Here is a 12,149-nt window from a genome sequence, read left to right as displayed (position 1 = left end):
CCTGTTTATTTAGATAGTTAGGTTTTGATTTTGTGGCTATGCCTCTAGAATCTAAGGACTTTGTAATAAAAAAGGATAAGAAGAATGTAGAAAATAGCCTGAATCCAGTCTTGGGGACCTTTTTGTCTGCTAGCAAATTGGTTGCTGCTCTTTTATAGAGACTTGGCTGTGTCAATATTTACGACGCTTTTAGCTGATATTCAAGATCAATTTGATTGTTGACACAGGGTCCACGGGTTGGGGACATACAGTTATTTAACCCCTTCCACATTTATTGTTTTACTTTAATGTTATCGAAACCTCAAGTTACAGACCAAAAAAAACAATAATAATTTATCTACAATACAATGTAGAACGATGTCCCTATGTCCGTCTAAAGCTTAAGATCTCAGTAACCACTGAACCGATCAGGTTCATGGAATACACCTACTGGTCCTGTGATGGTTTTAAGCTCTTTTCTTGGGGGGTGGGACACCCCAAACCCCCCCAAAAATGAAAAATTTCCCCCTCCCCAAATTTTTTTTTCTTTCTAAAACTAAAATTATAAAAAGAGGTGTCGAATAACCCCCCCCCTAAAAAAAAACAAACAATTATTTTGTAATTACGAAATTTTCAGATTGTTTTTTAAATTAAATAATATGAAAAAATTCATCAAAATAACAAATGTTTCTTTCTGTATATTATTTTTGAAAAACTAAACTAATAAACTATGTAGTATATTTTTTTTAACTTTTTATCGTAAAATAAACCAAAAGTATACAAAGCCATAAACTAGGTAGATATAAGATATTACCTTTCTTATTATAATATTACTATATTTGACGGTGAATCGTTTTTGTTTATATATTCTAACGTCCAGGGATGAGGGATGGGCAAACCGAAGATAGATGTATACTTTAAGATGTCTAAAATTTAGAATTGAAAATGTAAAAAAAATCAAATGACTTTGGGGTAAATATGTGTTGTATTTTAAGAGACTGCATTTTTGCGGAAAGTTCCACATTTAGTTATATATATTATTTCATACATAAATGTATACATTTAATATGTATATGTAACATGCATTGTATACCTAAAGCAAACATAAATATATAAAAAAAAAACACGTTCAGAGATATTGTATTTATTCACTCTATATATGCTACAACCAAATAATATAAAGGGTTAGACAATAGATTTATTACCCTAGATGTCTCATAAGACACAATAATCCGTTCCACTTAAAATGGATTTAAAAAAAAAACGACTTTGTTTTGTTTATATCCAGCCAGACTTATTATCTGAATAATTTAATAATAAAGCTGTCGTTTTGTACTAAAATATGTACATTTTTTAACCTATAATGTGGTTTATCTGTATGGATGTTATTGTTATTGCAAAAAATAAATGTGCTGCTATCAAAAGCACATGTTTGGATTGACTAATTGACTTTCTTTTGTTTATCTTGCTTCCCAAGTAATAGACACCATTGTTCTTGTTAAATATATTTATAAATCAGGGATCTAAAGGGATAAGACAATGGCCGTTAAATTGATGTATATCCCCAATAACGATACACAAAATTATTCCGTCTTTAGGCTAGTTGAAAAGTTTGGACAATCAATTAAATGAACCAACCAATCAAAATTCTACAAAAGTCCCCAAAGTTTTTAGCCTACAAAAAAAGGTTATTGTAAAATTTGGGTACTAGTATAATAAACAGTCCAATTTCCCCTCCCTCTCTGTGTATAAATGTATGTGTTTTATTTCCACACGAATTTCTTTGATAAATGTAGCTTTAAGTAAAGGTTTTACACCTAATTTACATTTGAAAAGGATGAGAGAGACCAATTGATGAAAAAAAGGAAAAGGTTGCTTAACTTTGCAATACATTTACCAAACAAACAGACAAAAAAAGCATTTTATCTTAAAAGACACTCACTCTAACTTACACAAACTTACATACATATAGAAATTACACACAGACAGACAAACAGACGGACAGACGTATAGAAACACGCACAGTTTTAGAGTATGATCATGCAAGACTGCTGTGTGTGTGTGTGTGTGTGTGTGTGTGTGTGTGGGTTAGTGTGTGTGTGCTGATTTAGGCCTAGATATTTGAATTAAAATTCTACTTTACCAGCTTTCTCTGATTCCTAGGATACAATAGTCCAAAAAGAAATGATAGTTTTAAAGCTGTGTATATTGTATTATATTCATTTGGATTATTATGTTTACTTCTTGGCGTTCAATATATTTTTATTCATTTTAAGAATTTTTAAAACTACTAATTAATATTTAATTTTAGGAATTTAGAAATTATTAAAAATAAAAAATCATGGTTGTATCAGTTGATAAATGTTTAAATCCATTTTCTTCTGTAAGAAAATTTTAATCTTAACCTGATAAATTCCTCTGATGATAGTTGATGAAGACAATAACATCCCAACTAATGCAGATAACCAACTCTTTAATTGCACGACCTTTGTCCGAAAGTTCTTCTGTGCCTAGAAATAAATGTTGCCTGTTTTTGGAAAGGCATTCCCCCTGCTCTAAATATTAATGTTGGGTATAAGTGAAAAAATCGAGGACCATTTATAATTATTTGTGTTCATTTATTTGATCAGTTTTGGTTCATGTTCGATCATTATTTGCTTTGTAAGAATAATACAAAATGGATGTAGAATATACGTGGATATTATGACAGGGGAAAAATTATAGCTTACTAACATGAAATTTATATTGGTCAGTTCGTTTATCCAGTAGGAAGGGAGGGGCTGGGGTTAAGGGTATGGATTGGAGAAATCGTTATTTAAGTCACTGCAAGTTTCACTTACTAGGGAACATGAAAATCTGGTGTAATATCCAAGTAATAATATATCCATTGACATATATGTAATTGTACATTTACATAAAAAGAATTTTTAAAAGCGAAGCTTTTCTATAATTAGGGTCGGTCCGTACGTCCGTACGTCCGAGATAGATAGCTTTTATTCGTTAATTTAGGCATGTTAGAATTGTCCTATCGATTTCAAACTTTGCATGATGATTCCTGTAGTAGTTGGGTACGATTTAGAAAGCGTAGCAACTCTATAATCATTACTAGAATGTCCGTACGTCCATTTTAAACATGTTGATTTTTCTACTTTTTTAACAACAAATTTCCAAGTGTTTTAATTATCCGTTTGATCTGATTTTTGGTATATTGATTCTTGGGACAACAAAGAACAATATTATAAGCGAAGCAACTCTATAATCAAGTCCAAAAATGTAAGTATGTCCATAAACATTATCCTGTTTTTAAGCAGTTTTTCAACAAATTTACCTACAATTTTGATTCGACATTTATACATTTATGTTCCGATTTTTCAGTTCAAATACTATACAAGTGTTAATGTCCGTTTGTCCTACCGTTTCAGTGCTTCGCTTTTATGGATGTTGTCATCCTTGTTAAATAACATTTATAAATAATAGAACCTGACACTTTATATAGTTAGTCTTACAGTTGATTGGTTTAATAAAGTCTTGGTCCAAAACAAAATATTATTACATTGATTGAGTTGTCTATTTAATGGAGTCTTCACTCAGGCTAGGGCCCTAAAAACCTCTAGGGGCACTTAAGGTGTGGTAGGGGGGCTACGCCCTATTTTCAATTAAGTTTTATAGAAGAAAAAAATATAGGAGTAATTTTATTCTAGAGGCGATTTTTCTTGGGCTAATGGAGGTACCCTCCCCCAAAATATTCAAAAACCTTCCCTAAATTTTTTAAGAAGATTCACTCTAAAGGAGAACCATATCTGTTCAGCGGTAGCAATATCCTTCGCTTTATATAATAGGATATAAAATCATTAGCCTAAATGCCAAGGTAACACTATACACAGTTAGAACTTCCAAACTAAGATCTTGCAGACATAGGGCTAGTTTTCCTTAGGTTGTTTTGACTTAGGAATTTTGTATGTAAATATTAAGACTTTGTGGTGAACCTGAGCTTTGGAAGTTCCATATATGTATTCTAAGTATAAAAAAATATAAAAATGTATAAAAATATATAAAAACATAAAAAAGATTTAAAATTAGAAAAAAATGAAAAAAAATTTCTGAGGGGGGGAAATTCTCATTTTTGTGGGGGTTAGGGGTCTCCCACCCTCCAAGAAAATAGCTTAAAACCACCACAGGACCAATATGAATATACCCTGAAGAGTAGAATCCAATCAGTTCAGTAGTTACTGAGATCTTAAGGGACGGACGGACAGACAGACAGACAGACATCAAGCTACTTTGTAATATTGGATATAAATGAAGTATATATATGTAAGATTTGTACTTTTATCCCAAAATGTTTTCATGACATCAGAATTAATTTATCTTACATTCATAATAAAATATCTGCTACACAAGGAGGACATGAAATTTACTCAGCTGTAATATTTCATCAGAAAATAAACGGCAACCATTCATTAGAAAATTTGTAAATTTACCATTAGATTGTATAGATTAAGATTAATAATTTAATGGGAACAAAATATTGGTTGAAAAGAGTAAACTTTGATGCTGTGAGTATTGGTACAAAAAATATAACGTAACAAAAAAAATTAGCCAATGAGAGGCCACTATAAATTTTACCATTGGTCAATAACGGCCTCTCATTGGCTATTTTTTTTGTTACGTCATATTTTTTGCACCAATACTCACAGCATCGTAAACTTTTTAATAGTTTATATTTTATTGTTTTAGTAAGTCAGCTATAGATAGTTAAATATCTTATCTCAAATTATATCCTCAAAAATTATCATCGCTAGTATGACAAAATATAAATTGAATGTACGTCAGCTAGAAATTCCTTTTAAACTTATTGGCTGTTATTAATACTTTGAGCGTACAACACAAGTGTGTTATACAATGTACATATTAGTAAAGTCTTTGCAAAGTTACTATTACTAGCTATATCAATGATGTTTTAAAGTAGTACTAAAAAATATTATTTATCGTATCACGTTTACAAGAATTAATATTTTATAAAAATAAAGAAATAAAACGTTTTTCTGTTACATTTCCTAATGGTTTACATGAAGATAGACCTATGCTCCAAAATAACCATCTTTCAAGTATGGCTTTAAACCAATTAATGTTCGCTTGATCAGAACCTGTTCTGGGCCATACTGAACAATCATGTATCGTATTGTATTACGGACAATTTTCTACGAATTATAAAATCAAATCTTATAAACTTTCAGTTTAATATCATCGGAAAGCTGTGTATAATACGATGCGATTAATTAATATTATCCTATTATATAAAGTTAATTGGTAGCTACTGAACCAATTGAGTTCTTAACTTTAGGGAAGCTTCACATAGGTCCTATTTGGTTATTTTCTTTTTAGATTAAAGCCCTATGGTGTCTTTAGGTTATTTTCTTTTTTAAATTAAAGCTCTATGGTGGCTTTAGGTTATTTAATTTTTAGATTAAAGCCCTATGGTGGCTTTAGGTTATATTATTTTTAGATTAAAGCCCTATGGTGGCTTTAGGTTATTTTCTTTTTAGATTAAAGTCTACGGATGGTTTTAGGTTATTTATTTTTACCCCTGCCAACAGATTTCAGGGGGGGGGGTAAAAAATATTTGCGGCGCGCGAATTTTACCCCCCCAAAACCAAATTACCCCCCCCCCCTTACAAAATTTTTACCTCCCCCCAAATAAAAAAGCTTTGACGCCCCTAGTATCCTAGTATAGCAATTCGTCTTTTCAGTAAAATTTTAAAGCATTCAAATAGATTTTGATTGAAAAACAATATGGGCTAAGAGACGGCTGCCGCATCCTGATTTTCTCTGTCTATCTGACCCTATTTCCCTGTTAAAATTTCTCCGGTCAAATATCATACAACAAATTCTTATGTTTGTACAAATTTTATTGCATTTCACAGTGGGACAAAACTTTATAAAATGAAAATATTTAGCATTTTAAAATAATACTTTCCGTCTAGAAAGACGTATAAACTATACATATAGAGTTGCTTTGCTACTTAAAAGAATTGATAATACTGTGATATAATTAAATTTTAAAAAATTCTAGACTTATTGAAGATAAAAGCATTTAATTAAAAATGATAGATATGCACCTTTTTATGCCATTGTGATTTTAAAATTTTACATCAAATTTAAAGTATTTAAGGGGAAGAAATGTAGATTAGATATTTTATTGAGTAGAAAGTATTTACAATCAGATACCGAGGTTAAAGTTGAATGTATTTTTTTTAGCCAATTATTGCTAATTTTGGCATGTTAGAATTGTCCTCTTTATTTTAAACTAAGCATGATGATTCATGTATCAGATAGATATAACTTTAAAAGCGTAGCAACTTTATAATCGTTTCCAAAAATGCGTTTGTCTATTTTCATACATAATTCACTTGATTATGAAAAATGGATTCCGAGGACTATTTGGTATAATATTAACATATTAGAACATAATTCAATGTACGTAAAAATTTCGTATGTGAGCAGCACAGAAAATTCAAGCTGTAGAATGTTGGTTTAGAAATTCTCTTGATATCTTAATATAAGAAAAAAACCTTATCATGAAAAAAAATTATACACAAATCTATGAAATACTACTATAAGAACGTAGCAACTGATTCCAATAATGAAAGACTGAAAGACGGATAATTTGCTTTCATGATTTGAAACTAGAGTATTGATAAACTTGTAGATGGAAACTTCGTCCTATTTGTTTAAACTGAAAGTTTTGACATTGCAAAATTTAAACAAATAGCATTATCATTTTAATAATATTTCATTTTAGTAATAAGTGAACTAATTTGACCTTAGATTTGATTTTAGAAGCAAAGCTATCCTATAAATATGGCTGTTCTTCAATTTGTAAAATTTTTCGAGTAATGTATAATAATAGTTATTTATCTCTCCGTATTAAAGACAGCTTTCCGTTGATATTAGAATTAAAAAGTAAAAAGTAAAATCAGTTTTGTTTTGCTAAAGGCCCGGGCTATCAAAACTGTTATTCATGATTTTTATTTGAATATTCTTTAAAAATTGTCTGTAATTCTATGCTATACATGATTTTTGAGCGTGGCGCTGAGAGCCGGTTCTAATCTTCCGGATATTAATTAGTTTAAAAGCCATACCAAAAATGTATTTCCATGTTTTTGAAACATTTAAAGAATAAAATTGAATTTATAATTAATTAGATGGTTTGCATATCTAACTAAAATGTCATATTTTGTGATTTATTGACAATACTTGCAACGTTTTATTTTTACTTGAAATGCTTTGTGTTTCTTGCAAAATGCTGTTAGCTTTTTATTTTCTACTGGATATAATTGTCTGTATTACTTAATTTATTTTCATTCTTTAGCCTACAATCAAACAAAACTAAAAGATATATCAAGTTTTAAATTACCCAGGGATCTAAAGGGATAAAACAATGGCTGATAAATTAATTTGTATCTCCAAGGATAATACACAAAATGATCCCTTTTGTAGATTAAAATTAGTGGTTGAAACGTTTTGACACCTTAAAGAACCAACCAAAAACCAAAAGTCCCCATTGTTGTGACGCCAACGAATTAGGGACTAGTGTATTAAACAGCCCATTGTCCCCTTCCATCCTGAAATTACCAAAGCCAAAAGATGTAAAAAGTTTGGAATTTTAAACTTAGACTAAACAATTTTCTCTCTTTGAAATAATCCCCTAATCAACGACCCAAATTCAATTAAACAACCAGGACAATGATATCCAAATTAGCGCATCAAATGCACGCTCAGTGTTTAGATAAATAAACAGAGCAGTTACACAAGAAGGGAAAAAATTATGGGTCAATCGAAAATTTTAAATTTTTTGGATAGATATTTATAGTAATTTTTTTGTAAATGGCGTATGGACCCCAGTTATAGAGTAGCTGCGTTATCAAAAGTATTCAAAGCAATCTAGGTTAAGATAATTTAATTAGGGTCTATTTTAATTTATTATGACTTTGTAATAGTTTTCCATTTTATGACTAAGGAGTAAAGAAGGTGTTTTGACTTTTTATTTAAAATAGCTAGTCGTTGTTTTTAGTAAGTAGTAGATGTAAAATTGTCCATAGAATTTAGATATTCAATCGGTTTTAGTACCTTAAAACCGACTTAATTAAAAAAAATACTTAAATTACTTTAAAAATATGAGGTCTACAAAAAAACGATTGCATATCTAAATTCTATGGACAATTTTACATCTACTACTTACTAAAAACACCAACTAGCTATTTTAAATAAAAAGCAAAAAAGTTAAGACACCTTCTTTTGAAAAATTCAATAATCATTTAGTCTAAAACATATTTTGACTCATTGAAAAAAAAATTTTACTGCCTCAAATGAAAAGTTTTCTTGCAGCTCATTTTACTTTTTAGCAATTTTGTTTATATTTCATCATGTATTTTTACTACTTTCATTCATTGCTAGTTTATTTATGAATAGTTTTTAGAGCTATATTTAAAGGTACAAAATTAAGTTACGAAATGAAAATAATTTGAGTAAACATAGGTTATTATTATTTAAATATAACCTTAAATCAAAGTGACATGATGTTGTCTGTGTTTGTCGATCGATCTTGCTAACCGCTGAACCGATATGGTTCTGGGTTTGTTTATAGCAATGTTAGGGTAGGGTACCACTACCATCCCAAGAAAAATCGCCCATAGAGAAAATTATACCTTTTCTTTTTAAGACTTAAACTTGAAAGTTGAAAGGGTCGAATCAACCTCGACCCATCCCCTGAAGGCCTCTAGGTCGTAACAACCCAATTACACGTAGATCTTTCGCGTGTTTGTATATTCCACGTTTTTGTTTCCCTTGCTCTCTGTATTATGTGTTAGATAACTTTATTCATATTCATCATATAATGAATGACATTTACGACAGTTTGACTTTAGAAAAGTGTTTAATATATATCATAATAAGAAACAATTGTACTAATTTATATTTCTTTCAAACTTGATAACTATGAAGGGAGGGAGAAGATATTGGATTGTAAACTATTCTGGTCCTAAAGTTAGTTAACCATTTGTTTTGTTTGCTCAAAAACTTTACGTACTCAAATTAAATCTTGATTTGTTGGTTTAAAATACCATTGTCAAAATTTTAAATTGAGGTACATCTCAAATGATTATTGGCGATTACTCTAATTAAGAAATGAAATAAAAAGCTCTAGCAATTTTAATCTTAATTTTACCACCAGTGAAAGATAACACTTTCATTAAATAATGGTTGTAGAAATGATATTTACTTCGACCCCTCTTTTTAAGATAATAGCAAAAAATCAAATCCCTCTATAAAAAAAACGAAATAAAAAAAATAATATTAATATTTCTTATTTTTTTCAGTGGGAGCTTTTACGAGGGTCACTGGCAGAATGGTAAACGGCACGGCCTTGGAGTTGAGTCGAGAGGGAAATGGTTGTACAGGGGAGAGTGGACACAAGGGTTTAAGGTAAGTCTTGGTAAACTTCTAGAAGTTTGGGTTCATGTAGGTGTATGTATGTAAGTAGTCCATGATAAATAAAGTTAGGATTCAGATTCACACGGAGACTGGAAGTGAGAATCCATGGCCAATCTTAGATTGGCAAGCTTCACGAACATCTGATTGTATTTTATGATACATTACAAGTTAATGTTTATAAGATTGACATTATTTTCCTTTGGATAATTTTATAATTGTTTCCCATTTAACTTACCACCCGCCACATTCAAATGATAGAAGTCTAAATATTAAAGCTTTATAAGATCAGGAAGGGATGTAGAGGCGCTTATATATCAATAATCATAAATTGGTTTTCTTTACTTTTTAAGTCTTAAAAGTGAAAATTTCAAAGGAAATATGTTTCCAGTGTTTATTTAAAGTTTCAAAAAATCCGCAAAACTGCGGCTGCGAAAATGCGGCTACCGTTCGGTTCTTCTGTTGAAGATATGTAAGGTTAGGAAAGGGGTCTACTAGATATATTTGACATATGACATCAATTTATTGTGTACGGTGTCTTCGAGGACAGGAGCCTGCTTCCTAAAAAAATAACATAAAGAAGAATAAGTCAAATTCATAATAATTTTATTTCAATAGTTACAAATCCTTATTGAAAAAGTTTTTATGGACTTTTCTGATTATTATTGCATAAAATTTATATGAACACAAAAATATAATGTTGGTCATAATGTTTGAGTAATAAACAGGCTAAATAGCTAATTAACAATAGACATAGCCACTTTTCACATTAACCATTTAAATTTAAAAAAATGATTTCTAGTTAAATAAAGACCTGTATGGACTTTGTTTTTCCTATTATTTGACTACATCCTAGAATTTGAGCAACAAATGCATGGAATTTTATATCCAACAATATTTACCAACAGTGTACTCTTTCAGGGAATACAAGGATAGGTATACCTAAGAGAAGGATACATCTTAGTGAAGAAAAGCTTTGTGATTCCAGATTTGAAAATTTCTCATAAAGATTTCTTTGTTATAGAAATATGACACATATTATTAAAAATCAAGACACATATTATAATTTGCCCATATGAAAAACAAAAAAAAGACTGGATAAAAATATTAAATGAATATCCTTTTATTTGAAGAAATACATATTGAAGAGAGTAAGAGAGTTGGGGTTTTAAATTCTCCTCTATATTTACATAAATACATGATACATATCTCTACAATATACGTTACAATTCCTCAACAATATTCTATCTGATATTATTTTCATTTTGATAAGACAATAATTAAAATATTTTTTCATTTAAATGTAACTTTTCAAGCTTTTTTTTTTTGGTGGGGGACCATCTCTTGAATAGTAAAATTATACTACGGGGGTAAGTTATCTTTCATTTAATTTTGAGATATTACTAAAGCCAGTATTTTTTTGTCAATTCAAACTCCCCCCCCCCCCACACACACTCACAAATTTTTGTGGGTGCCACAGCCTTTCCAACTAAGGGGCAAAAAGTCGGGGTTTTTATTTCTTCCAATTATGCCCCCTTTGGACGCTCTTGTCCTATCAAGTATAATAAAATTTTCATTGGTATTAACAACGTTTAGTATAAAATCAAGAAATATCATTAGTTGAATGTTAAACAAGTTTTTTTTGTGTGACATAGAAAATGAATTCAAATAAATTTTTGTTAGATTAAAAAAACTGGCCTCAGTTACTGCAACCTACTAATTTATATATCAAATTTACATCAAAGTTCTCTCGCAACCATTTCTCTTTACCCTTTTTTATTCTGTGCTCTATCACACTACTTAACATTTTATTCCCCCCCCCCCAAAGTGACCTTACCCTTCCTGTTTCTTGTGGTGACTCCTCCCTCCCTGGCTCCCTGGCTCCTCCCTTCCTCTCCCTGGCTCCCTGGCTCCTCCCTCCCTCTCCCTGGCTCCCTGCCTCGCGACTGTGGCAGATGAAAGTGGTGAAGAAAGAATATTTAAACAGGAACATTCATTTCTAAACTTTTATTACACAGACGTGCAACAGCCAGGGATCTCAGGGGATAAGACAATGGACGATAAATTGATGTATATCCCAAATGATAATAAACAAATTATACCTTCTGTAGAATAAAATAATAGGTTGAAAAAATAGGGCACTATTAGTTTGAAACCAACCAATTTAAATTCATTAAAACTACCTAATGTTATTGAGCCAACGAATAAGAAAACGTAGATTTAAAACTTTGGGAGCTCGTGTAGTTTACAGTCTAATGTCCCCTCCCTCCCTGATCAACAGCAGAACTGAACCAAAACAAAGGGACATCTTTTCAAATGAAATATTATACAAAAAATTAAACAAAGGAAGTACAAAATATATAAAATTTAATCAATTTAATCTTAAGGGGTAAGACAATGAACGAAAAAGTTATTTACATCCCAATCAGTGATAGACAAAAGCTCCCCTTTTTTAGATTAAGATTTTGCGTGAAATGTTTGGACATCGGAGGTTTGTACAACTCAAGCATGAATTTACTAAAAGTCTAAAAAGTTTTAACTAAAATGAAAAAATATAAAAAATTGAGGATCAGACATTTCAAGGGGCTAAAATAACTGACTTTTTTTATTCTTAGAATAACAAAAAACTTTGAGATTTATAACACTCTCCAAAAACTGACATTTCCCCGATTAATTTGACT

General features: G+C 30.3%; 1 protein-coding gene across 2 annotated transcripts in view; it reads left to right on the top strand.

The window, feature by feature from the left end:
- The window catches only part of jp (junctophilin), a 53,856-nt gene that overhangs the window by 5,758 nt on the left and 35,949 nt on the right, over nt 1–12,149 (top strand). For both annotated transcript variants that reach the window (XM_080163812.1, XM_080163811.1), the window contains exon 2: nt 9,357–9,462. In XM_080163812.1, the coding sequence (XP_080019938.1) occupies nt 9,357–9,462 (106 nt within the window). The remainder of the gene's footprint in view (nt 1–9,356; nt 9,463–12,149) is intronic.

This window comes from Acartia tonsa, chromosome 6 (assembly GCF_053477335.1).
Source record: "Acartia tonsa isolate MP-2025a chromosome 6, ASM5347733v1, whole genome shotgun sequence".
Lineage (NCBI taxonomy): Eukaryota > Metazoa > Arthropoda > Copepoda > Calanoida > Acartiidae > Acartia > Acartia tonsa.
The sequence above is the reverse complement of the archived record's forward strand: the minus strand, read 5'-3'. Positions and strand labels throughout refer to the sequence as shown.